Below are 20,843 nucleotides of genomic sequence, written 5' to 3'. Positions count from 1 at the left end.
CTGAGGTGAGTGTCTCATAGACAGCACATATATGGGTCATGTTTTCTTATCCATTCAGTCACCCCCTGTTTTTTGAGTTGAGCAATTAATCCATTTACATTTATGGTTATTATTGGTAGGTATTTATTTATTGCCATTTTTATTTTCTTTATGCCTATGACCCTCTCTCTCCTTTTCTTCTTCTTAAAGCAGTCCCTTTAACATTTCTTGCATTGCTGATTTGGTGGTAATGTACTCCTTTAACATCTTATTCTGTGGAAAGTTTTTATTTCACCTTCAATTTTATATGATAGCCTCGCTGGTTACAGTAGTCTTGGATTTAGGTCATTGCTTTTCATTTCTTCGAGTACTTCATGTCACTCCCTTCTGGCCTGAAGTGTTTCTCTTGAAAAGTCAGTTCTAATGGGAACTCCTTTGTATATAATTTTCTCTCTCTCTTGCTGCCTTTAAAATTCTTTCTTTGTCTTTAACATTTGCCATTATTTTTTAGTCCTTACCTCAGGATATTTTCCCATTAATTTTTAGAGAGAGTGGAAGAGAGAGGGAAAGACAGAGAGGAATATTGATGTGAGATAAACACATCAATTGGTTGCCTCCTGCATGTGCCCCAACCAGGTATGTGCCCTTGACCAGAATTGAACTTGGGACCCTTCAGTTCGCAGGCCAATACTCTTTCCACTGAGCCAAACTGGTAGGGCTAATATTTGCCATTTTAATTATGATGTGTCTAGGTGTGGGTATCTTTGGGTTCATCTTGATTAGGACTCTCCGTGCCTCCTGAACTTGTATGACATTTTCCTTCACCATGCTGGGGAAATTTTCTGTCATTATTTCTTTAAGCAGGTTCTCTGTTCCTTGCTCACATTCTTTCCCTTCTGGCATTCCTATAATGTGGATGCTTTTATGTTTCATGGTGTCTCAGAGCTCCCTTAAGCTATCTTCCTGCTTTTTGATTCTTTTTTCTATTTACTGCTCTAATGGGTATTCATTTCTACCTGTATTCCAAATTGCTGATCCCTTTCCCTGCTTCATCCAATCTGCTTTTAATCCATTCCAGGGTGTTCTTCACATAAGATATATCATTATTCATTTCTGTCTGGTTCTTGGACTCTATTTCCCTTCTCATGCTGTTGTAATTTGCACTAAGTTCCTTAAGCATCTTTATAACCATTGCTTTGAACTCTATTTCTGATAGGTTTCTTGCCTCCATCTTGTTTAGTTCTTTTTCTGGCAATTCCTTCTTTTCTTTCACTTGGGGTTGTTTCTTTGTCTCCCCATTTTAGCTATCTCTTTATATTTGCTCCTATGTACTAGATAGAACTGCTATGCCTCTCAGTCTGTGGGATGGGCTTACATAGAAGGTGTCTTAAGGGGTCCAGTGGTGTAGTCTCTTTGTTCAACTGAGCTGGATGCTCTAGGAATGCTCCTTGTGTGCATTGTTTGGGCTCTCCAGTAATTGGGACTTGATTGTTGATGTCCTGTTTGTGGGAGGGATCTCCTCTCTGACTAGGTTCCAGTTTCAACCCCAATGTCTTCCTGCCACCTGTCCAGTGGTCGGGGACTCCTTAGCCCAGAGGCTGGGTCTGCCTTGAGCCTCACACCTTGGTTGACCCTGTTCTGAGCTGTACTTCCTTCCCCACGGAGCTGGTCCTGCTGGTGTCACCTGCAGGCACTTGGGGTCCTGTTGGCTTTTGCTTTCCTGAGCAGTCTGGGATGGTGTCTGTGGTGGAGACCAAACTGCTGTTTTGACTAATTAGATCATTCAAAGACTCAAAGCCTCTAGAGAACCACTTCTGTCTGCAAACTGATTGGATTCAGTCTTGAGTAGCCTCAGGCAAGTGTCCACAGTTTGGGTGAAAGATTTTCCAACAGGGTGGGACAACTGCTTCTGCCTGTAGGCTAATTGTTATTCTCAGTCTCTTAATGAGCCTCAGAAACTCCACAGGGTAGGGCAAGGGGCTTTCCAATAGGTGGGCCAACTGTCTCCCCCCTCCCAACCCTCAGGCACAAAACACCTGGATAGCAAATGTCTGTGTGAGAAAGATGACCTCCACAGCATGAGGGAATGACTCAGTACAGGAAACTGGGGTATCTACCTTCTGAGGTCTAGCCGCATAGCCCGCACCCTGGCTTCTGCTCAGCTCCAGTCCACTCTGTCCTTCCTCTGCCAGAGCCCAAGGTGAGTGGCTGCACATGGGATTTTGTGCACTGGCCCTTTAAGAGGGTCTTTGCATTTCTAGCCCTCTCTCCCTGGCACACAGCAACCCTGCTGCTTTTCATAGGCAGATGTTATGTGAGCACCTTTCTCAGTTTTGGTGCTCTCTGCTGGGGGGCCCAGCTTGGGGATCAGACCCCAGAGTTCTCAGTGGCAAACCCTCCCCCAGCTGAGATCTCTCCAGACCTTCAGCTGCTGTCTGTGGGCGCCTCCGCCCCTCCTGCCAGTCTCTGTGTGTCTCCACCTTCCGTCCTCGGTTATCGGGGTTCTCTCCAGCTGCTCTTCAGTGGGTTACTCGGGAAGTTTTTCTGTATTTTAGTAGTATTTCCAGTTTGGTCCTGGGAGTGTGTCAGTGTAGCTTCCACTTAATCCACTGCCATTTTTAATCCCTACATATATCCTTTTTATTCTCTCTCTCTTTAAATATATTTTTATTGATTTTAGAGAGGAAGGTAGAGGGAGAGAGAAATAGAAACATCAATGATGAGAGAGAATCATCTATCAGCTGCCTCCTGTACACCCCCTACTGGGGATCGATCTGGCAACCTGGGCGTGTGCCCTTGACCAAAATTGAACCCTGGAGTCTTCCGTCCACAGGCTGATGCTCTATCCACTGAGCCAAACCAGCTAGGGCTGTTTGTTTGTTTTGTTTTGTTTTTAATTAAGTAAGTGATAGCATATGCTTTGTTCTGCAAGTTGCTTTTTGCCTTGAATAAATTTCGGTGATTTTTAGTTCTACCTCTTTCTGTTGGTGGCTGCATATCATTTATTCATTCCTTCACTGAACATGTGTCTTGCCATGTCCTGGCCCATGAGAGCACATCTACACTAATAAAAGACAAAGATGCTAATTGACTGTACCTTTGCTATGCCCTAAGCCATGCCCACCAGCCAATCAGAGCAACTATATGCAAATTAACCCAACCAAGATGGCGGCCGGCAGCCATGGAGCTGGAGCAAGCAGGAGGCTTGGTTGCCCAGGCGATGGAGGAAGCCAAGCTTCCCGCCAGCCCTGAGCCGGCTGTGGCCTCCGCTAAAGGCAACAAAGTTTCAATTATAGAAGATAAACAAATCCCAGATACCTGCTTCCAGCCAGCCTCCACTGGGAGCTTGGGTGGCTGGGGGTTGTGGCCAGCCTGCAAACAGCCATCAGCCCCTCACCCAGGCTGGCCACACCCTCATGGGATGAGGGTCCCCGCTGGAGGGCTTAGCCAACCTGTAAACGACCCTCAGTCCCTCACCCAGACTGGCCAGGTACCCCAGCAGGACCCCTCACCCTGAAGGGGCTGTGGCCAGCCTGCAAACGGCCCTCAGCCCCTCACCCAGTATGGCCAGGCACCCTAGTGGGGACCCCCACACTGAAGGGGCTGTGGCAGCCTGAAAATGGCCCTCAGCCCCTCACCCAGTATGGCCGGGGACCCCCACCCTGAAGGGGGTGTGACCAACCTGAAAACACCCATCAGCCCCTCACCCAGGCTGGCCAGGCACTCCTATATAATAAAAGGGTAATATACAAATTGACCCTAACAGCAGAACGACTGGGAATGACTGGTCACTATGACACATATTGACCACCAGGGGGCAGATGCTCAATGCAGGAGCTGCCCCCTGGTGATCAGTGCGCTCCCACAGGGGGAGCTCTGCTCAGCCACAAGCCAGGCTGATGGCTGCCAGTACAGTGGTGGTGGTGGGAGCCTCTCCCGCCTCCTCAGCAGCGCTAAGGATATCTGACTGCAGCTTAGGCCTACTCTTCACTGGCAAGTGGACATCCCCCGAGGGCTCCCAGGCTGCCAGAGGGATGTCTGACTGACAGCTTAGGCCCACTCCCTGGGGGATCGGGCCTAAGCCAACAGGTGGTCATCCCCTGAGGGGTCCCAGACTGGGAGAGGGCACAGGCCAGGCTGAGAGACCCCTCCCCCCCCCCAGTGCACAAATTTTTGTGCACCGGGCCTCTAGTGTACTATGATTTACGTAGTTGTTTCTAGGTCTTGCTCTTATTGATATAGGAGTGAACATCCTTGTACCTGTGATTCCTTGTATATTTGCCAAGTCAGGATACCCACCTTTTAATTTTTTTAAAATATGTTTTTATTGATTTTAGAGAAAGGAAGGGACAAGGAGGAGAGAGATAGAAACATCAATGATGAGAGAGAATCATTGATCAGCTGCCTCCTACACACTCCCTCCTGAGAATCAAGCCCAAAACCTGGGCATGTGCCCTGACTGGGAATCGATCTGGTGACCTCTTGGTTCATGGGTGGACACTCAATCACTGAGCTGCACCAGCCAGGCCCACCCTTTAAATTTTGATGGAAACCAGCAAGTGGCCTTTTAAAAGGTTGTGCCAATTTTTCTTCTCGTTGACAACATGAAATTGCTATGAACCACACCTGGATATTATAATTTTAAAGATTTATTTATCTGGTTACCAGATTTGGCCATGTCACTTTAAAAAGGTGCTTGCTGCTGCTTCCTGCTCATGTAGAGGCTGGGCCGGCAGCCACATGGGAACCTCAGAGGAGGGCCAAGCACCCACCCCAGCTAGTGAGGGTGTGTCCCTGAGGTGGTGATGCCTGCTGGGACTCTTATCATCTCAGCCACTTGGGCTTGTGCTAAAGTCACCTCATCATGGACACGTGTGGTTTCTTCACAGGTGGCAACTGGGAAGTGGAAGCAGATCAGTAAATACTGTCCCCTCGATCTCTACTCGGGGTAAGAGACCGTCTTTGTCCCTAGTGCCATCTTCCCTGCAGGTGGGGTGGTTGGGGGTGTCCTGTGAGGGATTGGGGGTGTCCTGTGAGGGGCCATGGGGGTGCTTTGCCAGGCGGGTGGAGACAAGGTACTCCTCCCCTGAGAGTGGAGACCCACTGCCTGTGCCCCAGGTGCCCCAGCCACAGCTTGGCCACAGGCAGGGACTGCAAGGCCTGCTGCTGACCCTGCGCATCATCCTTTCCGTTTTAGAAATAAGCAGAGAATGTACTTTGCCTTGAAAAGCTTGTTGCAGGAGGCACAGAACAACTTGAAGATATTTAAGGTAAGAGGTGCTTCTGTGCTGTGGCTCTCCCACAGTGGAGCCCGCCATGCCGGGCTGAGCAGTACATCCTGCTCTGCTCCCAGTCGGGCGGACACACAGGGTGGGCCTTCCAAGAGCATCCCAGGTGCAGCCTCACCCCCAGGGTGTGGGCTCCCTGACCCAGGTGCCTGGGCTCTAATCAGCCCCGACCTGGGTCTGGGTGAGGATAGGCCTGGGTGCCCCTGAGGCCTGGCTGGCATCTGCCTTCCCAAACCTGGAAAAGGGAGACCCCCAAAGTCAGTTTGTGTGTTTAATTCTTATAAGGACTTGAGGAGCTCTGTGTTTGAATTAGAAGATAGAGTTCTTTCCATCGGGGGACTTGTCTGGGACCTGTGGTCAGGCTGGCATTGTCTGAGGTGGCCTTTCTGGCGGCCCTGCCAGCAGACCTGGGCCGTCTGCTGCTTCTGTTGGCATCAGCACGAAAAAAATCTAGAGTTTGGGAGAATTGTCTCAAAAGGGAAGGATTAAGAGAAGGTACACAGCATGGCTTTTAAAAATAACATCTGGAGCAAAGCAGTTCGTTTTCTCAAGTGCCGTCACTTTTTTTAAATTTTATGTTTTTATTGACTTTAGAGAGAGAGAAACATGGATGAGAGAGAAACATTAATCGGCTGCCTCCTGCACGCTCCCTCCTGGGGATTGAGCCCGCAACCCAGGCGTGTGCCCTGATGGGGAATGGATCCTGTGACCTCTTGCTCATGGGTCAGCGCTCAACCAGTGAGCCACCCTGACCCGGCCCAGGTGCCATCACTTCTCCTGAGCAAGCTGAGGTCTGCAGGTCTCGCCTTCCGTGCCGCGCCGCTCCCGGTATGGAGCAGTTTCCTGGCCACACTCGGCACCGCCATCCTACTGTTCGTGTTCGTCCGCGTGTTGTCTGTAGACTCCGTGACTGTGGCTCTGTCCACCCCAACACTGGTCACTTGTGAAACTTTGGGGGACATGTGGAGTGACATGGAGCCTGAGTTGATGGTCTCCTCCAAAAGTCACATGAGGTCCTTGAGCAGCTGTATCTGTGGGGGTAAAACTCCATGCCCTCCGACTTCAGATGCTGGGGAGAAGAGGTCTTCCGCCTCTGGGCTTGCTCAGCCCTCCTGGGCTGGGAGGGGGACCAGCCTTGCGGGCCAGTGCTGCCACCGCACTGGGCCTCGCACTGGGCCTCAGGCTCAGTCCCGGCCCCCTGGTGCCAGCTCAGCACATCCTCTTGGCCTGTTTTCCTCCTGGGAACTGCTGCCTGCCTTTTGCCTGGCACACCCTGCTCCGCAAAAGGCCCATCTCAAGGGTATCTCTTATGGCTTCCCTGGCCTTGGCTGGTGGTGGCCTTCGTTGTGTCCCCATCACCTTGGACACCCACTGAGCTCTGGCAGTGCCAGCAGGGCCTCCCGGGAAGCTGCATTGCATTGGTTCCCAGGACTTTGCTGAGGGAGGCACACCTGTCTGCACGCCTATGGGTTGACTTGGCCACCTGGGGCGGAGCAGGAATGTCCTGTCGATATGCCCTGCTGCTGCATGACAGGCACTCACACCTCAGCTCTGCCGGGGAGGGCAGCGGGGGCGGCTCTGGCTCAGGGTCTCTCCTGAGGCTGCTCCCAGCGAAACCCTGGCTGAGCCAGTCTGAGCTCCCGGGGCTTCAACCACGCTGCTGTGATCCAAGAAGAGAGCCACAGTGCAAGCCAGGCACCTTTCATCCCTGACCTATGAAAGACTATAGCTGGACACGCTGCCACTCTGCCCTATGCTGTTGGTCACATGGACCTTTGTAAAGTGGAGAGAACCTCAGGGTGTAAATATCAAGGGAGATGGGCCTATGGGCACATCCTGCAGGCTGTTAGTCACACCTTCTCACAGGCAAGGAAACGAGGCAAGAGGTTCCACTCCCGTGGGATTGGCTGCTGCTCAGGGGGTGGGAACTACGATTCTCTTAGGGCCTTTTCACCAGACACCATAGACCAGCCGTGGGCAAACTACGGCCCGTGGGCCGGATCCAGCCCGTTTGAAATGAATAAAACTATTGAAAAAAAAGACCGTACCCTTTTATGTAATGACTAGGGGCCCAGTGCACGAAATTCGTGCACTGGGTGTGTGTGTGGGGGGGGGGGGAGTGTCCCTCAGCCTAGCCTGCCCCCTCTCACATACTGGGAAGCCCTCAGGCGTTGACCCCCATCACCCTCCAATCGCAGGATCGGCCCCTTGCCCAGGCCTGACGCCTCTGGCTGAGGCGTCCGGCCCGGGCAGCGGGGACCCACAGCTGCAGCGGCCCCACGATCGTGGGCTTCGCTTTAGGCCCAGGCAAGGGGCCCCTAGCTCCTGGGACTGCCAGCTTCGACCGTGCCCAGCTCCCATCGCTGGCTCCACCCCTACTTCCTGCTATCACTGGCCAGGGCGGCAAAGGCACCTGATTCTCCGATCATGGCTGGGGGGCAGGGCAAAGGCGGCCCCAGCTCTTAGCTCCCCCCTGGGTTTCCGATCACTGTCAGTGGCAGGGGGCTTCTTCCTGCTTTCCCTTTCGCCTCCCTGCATTGTGCCTACATATGCAAATTAACCGCCATCTTGTTGGCAGTTAACTGCCAATCTTAGTTAATTTGCATATAGCCCTGATTAGCCAATGAAAAGGGTATCGTCGTACGCCAATTACCATTTTTCTCTTTTATTAGTATAGATGTTTACTTTGAATTTATATTAGTTCACACAAACACTCCATCTTTTTTTTTTTTTTTTAGTTTTATTCATTTCAAACGGGCCGGATCCGCCCCGCGGGCCATAGTTTGCCCACAGCCGGCCTAGGCCCACGGGGGGTTCCTGCCGGCAGCCTGTGAACACCGGTACCACAGGGGTTTCTGCTGGACTTGGTTTAGAAGGCAGGATGGCCTCAAAGGCAAGGGTTTCACACCCACCCTGGCGGGACCTGGCCCAGCCTTTCACAGAGGACAAAGCTCTGCAGAACTGGCCAACCACGGCGTCTACACTGTCTCGCAGTTCCTGACGGACAGTGTCTCAGGAGACAGCCTCCCCGCCTCTGCAGTCCCGGCGGCCAGTGCGCTCTGTGTCTGGCCTGAGGGTTTGTACTTCAGTTCAGGACTCTGGTCTCCCGATTTTAGAGCTTTTCTTCTATCCTACCTTCCAGTGGGACTTGCCTTTTGGTCTGGGACAGGGTGCGTGAGAGTGGGCTCCCCACCACCGCAGCACTGTGTGCAGGCCCCAATGGGCACTGGAAAATGTTTGGTCCCTTTGCCTGCCTGTCCTGTTTCTTTCCTGCAGAATGGGGAGCTGATTTATGGCTGTAAAGATGCCCGCAGCCCCGCAGTTGACTGGCGGGAGCTGGCACATCACCTGAAGCCGTTCTTCTACCCGTCCAACGGCCTGGCCAGCGGGCCCCACTGCGCGAGGGCCGTGATCCGGGAGCTGGTGCGCGTCATCACGCGGGTGCTGCTCAGTGGCTCGGACAAGGGCCGGGCAAGTGCCCTGAAGTTGGGGCCTGGGTCCCCAGGGCCTTGTGTCTGTGAAGCCAGCCCCTTCAGCAGGAGCCTGCGTCACCAAGGTAGGCTGGCAGGTGGGCAGAGCCCGGCGTCGCCTGATGGGGTCCTGCCTGGTCTCCCGGAGCTTCTGCAGGAGCAGCCTGGGCCCCCAGGCCTCCCCAGAGCCAGCCGCCCTGCCTCTGCGCCCTAAGTGGGGAGGCTCCCTCTCGTCTCCGCCGTGGGTGTGTACATGGCAGCCCAGATCTTCCCTACAGCACTGTCCACCGTGTCAGTGTTTGCTGAGTGCTTTCTCCTCGTCCTCCTGATCCATCCTTGGTGTGAACCTGGGGCAGGCTTCCTCGGCCTGTTCTCAGGCACAGAAGTTGGAGCCCCACAGTGCAGGTCCTTTGCAGGGGAAGGGCAGGGTGCAGGGCCAGCAGGTGCAGGGCTCCTGGCCCTGGGCGCTCCCTGCTCGAGGGCCTGTTCCTCACAGACTCACCAGGAGCTGGCTGTGACTCGGTGGCCTCTGGGCTTCCAGGTGGCTAGCTTGAATTTTTGTCCTGAGTGTCCTCACGCTCCTTGTTTGCCCCTGTGTCATCCGCCAGCAGCTCAGGTCTGTGGCATGAGGAGCTGACTAGGAAGAGGAAACTGCGGTTTTGCTGCAGTCTGAGCTCTGGTGGGGCTGTGGGTGACTGTTAGAAGTGGGGTCAGCCAGGCACAACCTAAACCACCACCCTCCGCGTGCCACCTCTTCTCCACGTGGGCTATGGGTCGGGGCTCCACAGACACGCTCTCTCACATTTGGGGCTGTTAACATGGCCACTTTAAATGTTGTCCCTTATCTGAGAGCCATCTCTCTAAACAGCTCTGGGTTGGTGTGATGGAGTTGACGGATGCTGCAAGGGAAGAGAGGCACAGAGCGAGATGTGGGTCGCCTGGCCCTGTGCACATGCCTGCAGCCCCAGCACCTCTGAAGCGGGCAGTCTGTGCCTGCTGCCGACATCAGTCCTTGACAGTAACCCTCCTTTTCCCCGGATGTTCTTGGTAGGAAAAAGCAGCCTGGAGCACTCGGGGTTGCCGAAGGGCTGTCTTCTGTACCAAACCCTTCAGGTGCAGATGTTGGACCTGCTGGACATCGAAGGCCTCTACCCTCTGTACCGACGGGTTGAGCGGTACCTGGAGGAGTTTCCTGAGCAGAGGTGAGGCTTGGCCTGTGGTACCCCTGCCCCTCTGGGTCCAGGTGGGACCCCTGAGCAGCTCTGAGGGTGAGATGGGGTGAGGGTTAGGGTTCTCCAGTGGAGGACAGCACAGGGCTCCCAGGAGGCTGACCCAGCGGCCTTCCCTCCATCCCTTCAGATGCAGGCCTGCCCCGGGATGGTGCTGTGGGGTCAGTTTCTGGAAAAGCAGCACGTCCTGGGGGTTGGACAGTCCACAGCCGTGGCTCTGGGTCCTGAGTCAGGGCCGAGCTGCAGGGGGCAGTGCTGCTCCACAGCAGCAGCCTGTCTGCCCGGCAGCCTCTGCCTCAGGCTTCCCTGTGCCCACCAGTCGGGGTGGCTGGGTCCACACAGGCAGGGCGGCAGGCAGCACCTGCCTCCCACTCTCCCTTCACGTGGGCTCTGACTGGACGCCGTGTATTAGGATCAGGACGTGTTCAGCTCAGCTCCCAGGCTCTGGTCTTCCAGGGTCTTCAGGGCAAAGTGTAGACTTGGAGGAGGAGGAGCCCTTTGAGCCAGAGGTGTGATTGCTGAGCTGTTAGCAGTTTAAGAAACAGTCCCTGTGTCTGTGGCATCTTATTTCCGTCCCTTCCCTTCAGGAAAGCATTGCAGATCGATGGGCCGTATGATGAAGCGTTTTACCAGAAGCTGCTCGACCTTTCCACAGAGGACGATGGGACAGTGGCCTTTGCGCTGACCAAGGTGAGCAGGCCTTTCTGGAAGCGCACCGGGTGCTCCTTAGGCTCTCACACTGAGCTGGGCTTTCCTGAGAAACGCTTCCTGGCGGTTGAGGCAGAAATCGGGAACTTGAAAGAAGCATGGCTAAGGTTGTCCTCGTATGGACTGGCCTGGGGAGGGTTGGTTCAGGTGGCTCCAGTCTAGCCCTGGGCCCAGCTGTCTCTGCACCCCATGCCGGGGCCCAGGGCTGCAGCCACCTTTCTTCGCTTCCTTTTGAGAAGCTGGGGTACTGGCTGGCACCAGCCCCCTCTTGTGGCCTCCCTGGGGTCCGGACCCGCCCTGGGCTGGGTGGGCAGCTTTCTTCCTCTGCAACTCAGGCCCAGGGAAGCATGGAAGAAACTTTTAGGGAAGAGGCCTGGTCCTGTTCTTTCTGGTTCTGTCAAACCAGGGAATTCAGAACCTCCATGGAACTAGGTAGAAAAATATATCTTTTACTAAGTTAGCATTTCCTTCCATACGAATATGGAAATGACATCTATGAAGTGAACAGGATCCTGACTGCACCGAGAAATCAGAACTTTCATTTCACACTGCAGCTGCTGCCGAAGCTTCACAGAAGCTGTGCAGTCCTCATTCTGAGGTTTGGTTCTGTAGTTCTGGGTAACACATTTGTTTTAAAAATTGTGTCTGATAGGGTCACCTCTGTCCTTTATTTTCTGCATTGAAAGATGTTATTCTGAGAGGCATCCATGGGCTGCACTGGGCTGTCAGGTGGTGTAGATGCGGAAATGGGAAGTGACAGAGGCAGGAGCAAAGTGCTGACCTCCTGTGTGCACCGGCGGCGGCCCTGGTGCCCGGAACGGCCTGTCCTGGTGCCCGTGCTTGTGTGTGGTTCCCACTGTGAGGCCTCACTGTTGTCTGGCCGAGGAGGGCCCTGCAAAGGCCACGCTGTCAAAGCCGAGACCCACAGTGGGCCTCAGCCTCGGCATCAAGCGACAGAATCTGCCCCGTTCCTTGATTGTGGGATAAATAACAGCATTGCTTCTTTTTTCAAGAGGAAACAGGACTTTACTTCCTTTTTTATCCATTTCTATGATTTCAAAATGCCTACTAAATAAGCATGGATTACTTTCTAAATTTATTTCAGTTTTTTAACCTCATGTAAACATAATCTTACACAGCAATGAGAATGGCTAAAGTCAGCACATTGGGGGGACACAGTGCGATGCAGAGAAGCAGGGTCACTCACACACACCAGCCCCTCGGGGAAACACTATTGCAGCTTCATACAAAATTACACGTGCAGGCAGCCTGTGACCCACTGGCACTTCTCTGAGGACAGAAGACTCATGCATGTCCAAAATCCAGGCTAGAATCTGCACTCAGCCCGGTGTCAGCAGGTGACCTACAACAGGTTGCCTGAATGCATTGCTGAGCAGTGAAAAGGAATGAACTTCAGATACACACAGCACCTGGGGAACCCCCCGGGAATCTTGCTGACTGACAAAAGCCAACCACAACCAGTCACACACTGTGATTCTGTTTAGGTGACTTTAAAAATATATACATTCTAGAGGCCCGGTGCACAAAATTCATGCACAGGGCAGGGGAGGGGGGTGTCCCTCAGCCTGACCTGTACCCTCTCCAATCTGGGATCCCTAAGAGGATGTCCTACTGATGGCTTAGGCCCGCTCCCTGTGGTTCTCTATTCTCTGCAGACCTGCCTGCCTGTCTGCTCTCTGGCTCGCTGTTGTGGCCAGGGGCAAGCAGGGCCCTGGTGTCTTCTCTCAGTGAAGGACAAGCAGGGCTGACAGTACCGAACACTCCAGCGGCAGGGCTGAGGGGACTGGGCGCTGCCATCTTTTTGTGACAGAGTGACTGTTCATTTGCATATTACCCTTTTATTAGATAGGATGTTTTTATTAATTTCCAGGAGAGGAAGGGAGAGGGAGAGAGAGAATGAAGCATCAACAATGAGAGAGAATCATCGGTCAGCTGCCTCCTGTACATCCCCTACAACCTTGGATTGAGCCCGCAACCTGGACATGTGCCCTGACTTGGAATCGAACCATGACCTCCTGGTTCCTGGGTGGACTCTTAACCACTGTGCTACACCAGCCAGGCATAGGTGACACATTTGCAATGACGGAGATGGGTCATTGCTGTGGGTTGGGGAGGAGGCAGGAGGAAGTGAGTGTGAGTATAAAAGGCCTACTCAAGGGATCCTTGCTGTATGGGACTGCTCTCTAACTTTACTGAGTTGGTGGGTGCATGAACTGCATGTTTGATCACACACATGCACACACGTGCACACACGCACAATGGTACGTGCAGAACTCTGGAGACAGGCAGGAGATGGAGCAGTGTTCAGGGTCACTCTCCTGGCTGTGAGACTGTATTCAGTCATTTCTGCAGGATGTCACCGCGGGGCTGGGTGAAGGGCACTCAGGATCTCTGCCTTGTTTCTCACGGCTGCACGTGAACCCACACTTATCTCTAGACAAACTGTCTAATGAAAAGATCAAGCAGGGAGCACATCGTATAACATGTGGCCGGATTTCTGCCCAAGCAGTTGATATCCATGGTTAACAGTATGTCAGTGTCTTTTAGAACTTTACACACATGCACACACATACACACTCACACCATTTGGGGATTGCCCACATTACAGTGCTGCTTGCTAGCTTGAGTTGAATGACACACGGCTAAGAGCTCTGTGCTGTTTGTCTGAGGGAGCTAGGGTCTAGAGCAGTGGTTCTCAACCTTTTGGCCCTTTAAATACAGTTCCTCATGTTGTGACCCAACCATAACATTATTTTCGTTGCTACTTCATAACTAATGTTGCTACTGTTATGAATCGTAATGTAAATATCTGATATGCAGGATGGTCTTAGGCAACCCCTGTGAAAGGGTCATTCGACCACCAAAGGTGTCGCGACCCACAGGTTGAGAACCGCTGGTCTAGAGGCTAAATCAGGAGAGAGCTGGGGAGCAGTGGGAGCTGGGGAGCAGGTGGAGAACATCCATTGGCCACCGATGTTGAAGTTCTTTCTTGAAGGCTGTTTATCTGATGTACCTCTGGTGAAGTGAGAGAGGAGGAGTGCTGTCTTTATTCCCATGCTCAGGAAACAGCCCAGAGTGTATAGTATTCTGTAGCAGGAGTCGGCAGAGTTTTTCTACAAAGGGCCGGATAGTAAGTGTTTTAGACTTTGTAGGTCATCTGGATGCTGCCATTGTCACTTTGAAGGAGCCAGAGAGAAACAAACAAGCACAGTGTGTTCCAGTAAAACTTTCTTTACAAAACAGGTGGCGGGCTGGATTTGGCACCCAGACCATAGAGTGCTGCTGATCTCTTCACTTTTGCTTTTAGTTTTTATATTCCATTTTTTTACAAGTTTGGAATTTACACATTTTTTAATTATTTTAGTGATTACTTATTCAATTTGACCATGGATATTTAAAGTCTAAAGTTAATTAATGACTTAACCAACCCCAAACCACGGCTATATGGGCAAGGGAAGGAATTGGGATACTTTAATTCCATGATCTCTCCCAACATGCATGCAGTTATTGTCTGCGATTCTATTTGTCCTATTCTTTTTTAAAATCACAATATACAGTCTTATTTTACACAGGTGTTTGTTTAGACCTCTCACATGTTTGCCCATATCTTATCCAACATTCTTGCATCTCAGATATTTCCTCTTTTTCGTTTTTTTTCTATAACAGCTTTATTGAGGTATAATTTGCATGCCATACAGTTTACCTGCTTAAAGTGTACAATTCAGTAGTATTTACTAGATTCACAAGTGCAACCATCACCATAATCAGTTTTAGATTTGGTTCTTTGATTCATTTTGAGTTAATTTTTATATTTGATTTGAGGTAGAGATTCAACATCATCCTTTGCATGTGGATATCCAGTTGTCTCTGTATCATTTGTTGAAGAGATTATTTTCTACCCATCAAATGGTCTTAGCTCCATTGTGTTCCATTGCTCCGTGTCTATATTTATACCCATACCTTTTCTTGATTTACTGTTGAAGTCTTCCAATTTTTTAACATGAGATGCTTTTCCATTTATTTAGATCTTTTTCTTTCTTTCAACAATCTTTTATAGTTTTCAGAGCATACCTTTTGTATTTTAAGTTTGTTCTTGATGCTTTAGTCTTTTTGATGCTATTGTAAATGGAGTTTTTTGTGTATTGATCTTTTTACTTGCAACCTCGCTGAATTTATTAGTTCTAATAGTTTTTCAGTGCCCTCCTTGGGATTCTTTCTATATAAGATAATCTGTGAATAGAGATAGTTTTATTTCTTCTTTTCCAATTCACGTGCCTTTTATGTCTTTTTCTTGCATAAGTGCCCTGGCTAAAACCTTTAGTACAGTGTTGAATGGAATTGGCAAGGACAGACATCCCTAATTTGTTCCTGGCCTTATTGGGACAGTGTTCAGTCTTTGTCATTATGTATGGTGTTAGCGGTGGGGTTTTCACAAATATCCTTTGTCAAAATGAAGACTCTCCCTTCGCCTCCTCATTTAAATGTTGGGTGTATTTATCAGGAATGGATATTGGATTTTGTCAAATATCTTTTCTGCATCAGTTGAGATGTGGGTTTTGTTTTTTATTCTATAGATATGGTATATTACATTAATTTATTCTTGGATGTTACAGCCAACTTTGCATTCCTGGGATAAATCCCACTTGGTCATGCATATAATCCTTTTATGTTGCTGGATGCGATTTGCTATTATTTCATTGAAAATTTTTGTGTCTCTATTTATAAGATACTAGGGGCCCGGTGCACGAAATTCGTGCACTGGGTGTGTGTGGGGGAGTGTCCCTCAGCCCAGCCTGCCCCCTCTCACATACTGGGAGCCCTCAGGCGTTGACCCCCATCACCCTCCGATCTCCTGATCGGCCCCTTGCCCAGGCCTGACGCCTCCACCAGAGGTGTCAGGCTTGGACAGGGGACCCCCATCTCCCCCTGATCACTGGCTCTGGCCCCCGCCCAGGCCTGAGGCCTCTGGCCCAGGAATCATGCCTGGGCAGGGGACCCCCATCTCCCTCTGATCACTTGCTCCACCCCCCGCCCAAGCCTGACGCCTCTGACCCAGGCTTCAGGCCTGGGCAAGGGGACCATCATATCCCCCCAATCCCCGGGTCCGCCCCCCACCCAGGCCTGATGCCTCGGCCAGAGGAGTTGACCCTCATCACCCTCTGATCACCAATCACCGGATTGGCCCCTTGACCAGGCCTGAGGCCTCTGGCCTAGGCGTCCGGCCCGGGCAGCGGGGACCCGCAGCTGCAGCGGCCCCGCGATCGTGGGCTATGCTTTAGGCCCAGGCAAGGGGCCCCTAGCTCCTGGGACTGCCAGCTTCGACCGTGCCCAGCTCCCATCGCTGGCTCTACCCCTACTTCCTGCTATCACTGGCCAGGGCGGCAAAGGCACCTGATTCTCCGATCATGGCTGGGGGGCAGGGCAAAGGCGGCCCCAGCTCTTAGCTCCCCCCTGGGTTTCCGATCACTGTCAGTGGCAGGGGGCTTCTTCCTGCTTTCCCTTTCGCCTCCCTGCATTGTGCCTACATATGCAAATTAGCCGCCATCTTGTTGGCAGTTAACTGCCAATCTTAGTTGGCAGTTAACTGCCAATCATAGTTGGCAGTTAATTTGCATATAGCCCTGATTAGCCAATGAAAAGGGTATCATCGTACGCCAATTACCATTTTTCTCTTTTATTAGATAGGATTGTTCTGTAGCTTTCATCTATACTAATAAAAGGGTAATAAGCTAATTAGACTGGGAGACCTTCTGGACAAAGGCATGGTGGCGGGGCCGAGGCAGAGGCAGTTAGGGGCGATCAGGCCAGGAGGGGAGGGCAGTTGGGGGCGAGCAGGCTGGCAAAGGGGTGCAGTTGGGGGTGATTAGGATGGCAAGGGGGGGCAGTTGCGGGCAAGAAGGCCGTCAGGCAGAGTAGTTAGGGGCGATCAGGCAGGCAAGGCAGGTGAGCAGTTAGGAGCCAGCAGTCCTGGATTGTCTGTAGGATTGGGCCTAAACTGGCAGTTGGGCATCCCTCAAGGGGTCCCAGATTGGAGAGGGTGTAGGCCGGGCTAAGGGACACACTCCCCCGCCCCCCCCCCCTTCGCATGAAATTTCGTGCACCGGGCCACTGGTTTTTTATAATGTCTTTCTTCTCCTTAGCATCAGGTAATACTGGCCTTATCAGATCAGTTGGGAAGTGTCCAGCCTCTTATTTTTAGAAGGGTTTGGGAAGGAGTGATGTTAATTCTTCTTTAAATATTTGATGGAATTTACTAGTAAAGCCACCTGTGGCCTGTTCTTTGTAGGTAGTGTTTTGATGCCCAACTCAGTCTCTTTAGTTATTGTAGGTCTAATTATATTATCTATTTATTGAGTCAGTTTTGGTAATTTATGTCTTTAGGAATTCATCTGTTTCATCTAAGTTGTCTAATTTATTGGCCTATAATTGTTTCTAGTTCTTTTTTTCTTCTTGAAGTATATATATCCTTTAAGTTACATCAGTGCAAGTTTTTGATAAGTTCTCTGTTTATCTGGATATGTTTATAAATTGTCCACAGACGTAAAAGGTAGTTTTTTCCTAGGTACAAAGAAGGGTTCATGGTGACTGCATGTTGCTTCTGAGCTGTCTTCTCTCAGTCTGACTGTCCTTTTTCAGGAGGTACATTTTTTTCCCCATGGCTGCTTTTAAGGCCTCTTTCTCTTGTTACTTACATTTTAGTGCAGTGTGATTAGATGTGTTATGCTTTTTATATATCCAGCTAAGTGTATGTTGTGCTTCCTCTATGTGTGGATTTATGTTTTTCTCTTTAGTGTAGGCATATCAATGTCATTTATTTGGATGTTGTCTTAATTTGTTGCTGTTAAAAGATAATGTTGACATTCAAATTTTTGTACTTTAATAACCTTGTGTAAGATAGATTCTTAGAAATAAAATTTCTGGATTTATTTTCCTTGTATGTATTTACTTTTAATCCTCACCCTAGGATATGTTTTTATTGATTTGAGAGAGAGAGAGAGAGAGAGAGAGAGAGAGAGAGAGAGAGAGAGAGAGAGAGAGAGAGATATCTTGAAGTGAGAGAGAACATTGATTGGTTGCCTCCCATATGCTCCCCTACCAGGAATTGAACCTGGAACCTAGGTATGCAACCTGACCAGGAATTGAACCTGCACCCTTTTGGCATACAGTCTGATGCTGCAACCAGCTGAGGTTCCCCAGGCTAGATTTACTTTTGATAGATTCTGTCATATTGTCTTCCCTCCGAGCTCCAGCGCTAGGGCAGCAGCTTGAAAAGCACCAGGGACATACCAGGAGGAACTGAAGTGTCTGGCTTCAGGGCCAGGGCTGGCGGGCAGCTCCCCCTATCCCGGCCCCCCCAGGACAGAACTGCTGGCAGAGGCCCCTGTTCCTTTGCTGAGCCCTCCCCCAACAGAGCCTGCAGACACCATATCTGAGTCTCCATCACCCTGGCTCACACCATTCACCCAGCTCTGGTGATTCATTGAGACAGCACCCCACCCACCTTGCAGGCCCACATAAGCTGCTTCCCTCGGCTTTTCCATACAAACAGCCTGATCTCTGCTGTCACTGTGGAATTCCCTAAAATCACTAAAAGGTTCACAAACCCCAAACAAAGAGTATCTGGCCTCGATTTGCCCCATACCTCTTGCTAAGTGGCCCCAACCCAGCACTAGTAGCAGCCAGCCTCTGTTCATAGCTTAGTCTCTCCCAGGTGCCTCCAAGCGCAGCACAAGTGGCAACCACCTGCAGATCACTTTGTAGATCATGCCAGGTGGCGCAGGCAAGGCACAGCTGATCTTGGCCACACCAGAGCGTCTCCCAAGAGACCTCAGAACCAACACACTCTATCGCACCCATGTCAGAATGGCTACATCAACAAATCAACAAACGACAAGTGCTGGCGAGGATGTGAAGAAAAAGGAACCCTTCTGCACTGCTGCTGGGAATGCAGACTGGTGCAGCCACTGTGGAGAACAGTATGGAATTTCCTCAAAAAACTAAAAATGGAACTCCCATTTGACCCGGTGATCCCACTTCTAGGACTATATCCCAAGAAACCAGAAACACCAATCAGAAAGGATATATGCACCCCTATGTTCATAGCAGCACAGTTCACCATAGCTAAGATTTGGAAACAGCCTAAGTGCCTATCAGCAGATGAGTGGATTAAAAAACTGTGGTACATCTATACGATGAAATACTATGGTGCTGTAAAAAAGAAGGAATTCTTACCATTTGCAACAGCATGGATGGAACTGGAGAGCATTATGCTAAGTGAAATAAGCCAGTCAGAGAAAGATAAATACCACATGATCTCACTCATTTGTGGAATCTAATGAACAACATAAACTGATGAACAAAAACAGACATCCAGAGACAGAGAAGCATCAGTCACACCGTCAAACCTCAGAGGGAAAGTAGGGGAGGGTGTGGGTAAGGGGGGGAAATCAACCAAAGGACTTATATGCAAGCATACAGGCCTAACCAATGGACACAGACAACAGGGGGGTGAGGGCATGAATGGGGGAATAGGTGGTAATGTGGGGATAAGGACACATATGTAATTACTTAATAAAAAAATTTTTAAAAAAGAGTATAAAACTCTAGGTCAAAAAAGAAAAAAGAACCAACCCACTCAGTGGCCAGTGTCAGACCACACCAGAGCACCACACAATCATCTCCACAAATGACACACCCAAAGGGAAGACTTGGCAGGCACTGGATCCCCACTAAAGCATATCCTACTTTGTGGGTCAGCCCCTGCACAGCAGCTCCTCCATTGTAGTCATGGCCAGTCCTCACAGTCAGCCAACCTGAAGGTCAATCCATCCCGTTGATGTCCTAACAGCAGTCAGGGTTCAACTGAGACAGGAGGGTACACACAACCCACACAAGGGACACCTGGAGTACCTGGCTAGGTGACTATGGAGACACTGGGTCCTGCAGAATACTTACTATACAATGCCACTCTACCAAAATGGAGACATAGCAGATCTACCTAATACGTAGAAAAACACAGAGAGGCAGCCAGATTGAAGAGACAACGAAGTTCCAAATGAAAGAAAGGACAAATCTTCAGTCCGCAAATTGGGTGGGGTGGGGTCTCATGGACTCACCAGATCGGGATGAACAGTGTGAGCCAGGATGATGGAGACTCAGATATGACTGCCAGTCCACTCTTTGTGGAACAGTGACCTCTGCCAGCACTTCTGTCTGGGAGAAAGCTGCCCCCCAGTTCCTTCCCTGATGCCAGACAATGTAGTCGCTCCTATATGGCCCTGTGGCCATTCAAGCTGCTGCTCCAGTGCTGGAGCTCAGAGGGAATGAGTCCAAGTACGTTTGTGTGCTGGCCCTTTAAGAGGAGCTGCCTGGGTCTCCAGTAGCCTCCATGTCACTCAGCCACAATCCCTGCTGGTTTGTACAGCCTGGAGTTATGGGAACTTCTCTTCCCGGCACTGGATCCCTGGACTGAGGCGTCTAGTATGGATCTGGGACCCCTTGCCCCTCAGGGGGGCTTTTGTAGATAAAAATTCCTCCTGATTATTATCTGCCACATGTGGGTGTGGGACCAGCCCATCCCATGTCTCTGCCCTCCTGCCAGTCTCAATGTGCTTCTTTAATTCCCTAGTTGTAGGACTTCCATTTAGCCAGCTTTCAGGTGGTTCTGGATGATGGTGGTTCTGTGGTTTAGTTGTAGTTTTTTTTTTTAATTAAATCTTTATTGTTAAGATTATTACAGTTGTTCCTCTTTTTTCCCCCCATAGCTCCCCTCCACCCAGTTCCCACCCCACCCTCGGCCCTCACTCCCCACCCACTGTCCTCATCCATAGGTGTACATTTTTTGTCCAGTCTCTTCCCACATCCCCCACACCCCTTCCCCCCCACCCCAAGAATAGTCAGTCCACTCCCTTTCTATGCCCCTGATTCTATTATAATCACCAGTTTATTCTGTTCATCAGATTATTTATTCACTTGATTTTTAGATTCACTTATTGATAGATGTGTATTTGTTGTTCATAATTTGTATCTTTACCTTTTCTTCTTCTTCCTCTTCTTAAAGGATACCTTTCAGCATTTCATATAATACTGGTTTGGTGGTGATGAACTCCTTTAGCTTTTCCTTATCTGTGAAGCTCTTTATCTGACCT

At 50.5% G+C, this 20,843-nt stretch overlaps 1 protein-coding gene across 3 annotated transcripts in view; it reads left to right on the top strand.

Moving 5' to 3' along the window:
• Window positions 1–20,843, top strand: part of IPPK (inositol-pentakisphosphate 2-kinase) — a 72,572-nt gene that overhangs the window by 33,610 nt on the left and 18,119 nt on the right. For all 3 annotated transcript variants that reach the window (XM_059656279.1, XM_059656281.1, XM_059656280.1), the window contains exons 7-11: window positions 4,869–4,927; window positions 5,177–5,249; window positions 8,544–8,823; window positions 9,789–9,939; window positions 10,554–10,656. In XM_059656279.1, the coding sequence (XP_059512262.1) occupies window positions 4,869–4,927; window positions 5,177–5,249; window positions 8,544–8,823; window positions 9,789–9,939; window positions 10,554–10,656 (666 nt within the window). The remainder of the gene's footprint in view (window positions 1–4,868; window positions 4,928–5,176; window positions 5,250–8,543; window positions 8,824–9,788; window positions 9,940–10,553; window positions 10,657–20,843) is intronic.

This window comes from Myotis daubentonii, chromosome 11 (assembly GCF_963259705.1).
Source record: "Myotis daubentonii chromosome 11, mMyoDau2.1, whole genome shotgun sequence".
Classification (NCBI taxonomy): Eukaryota; Metazoa; Chordata; class Mammalia; order Chiroptera; family Vespertilionidae; genus Myotis; species Myotis daubentonii.
This window is presented reverse-complemented; position numbering and strand designations above follow the sequence as displayed.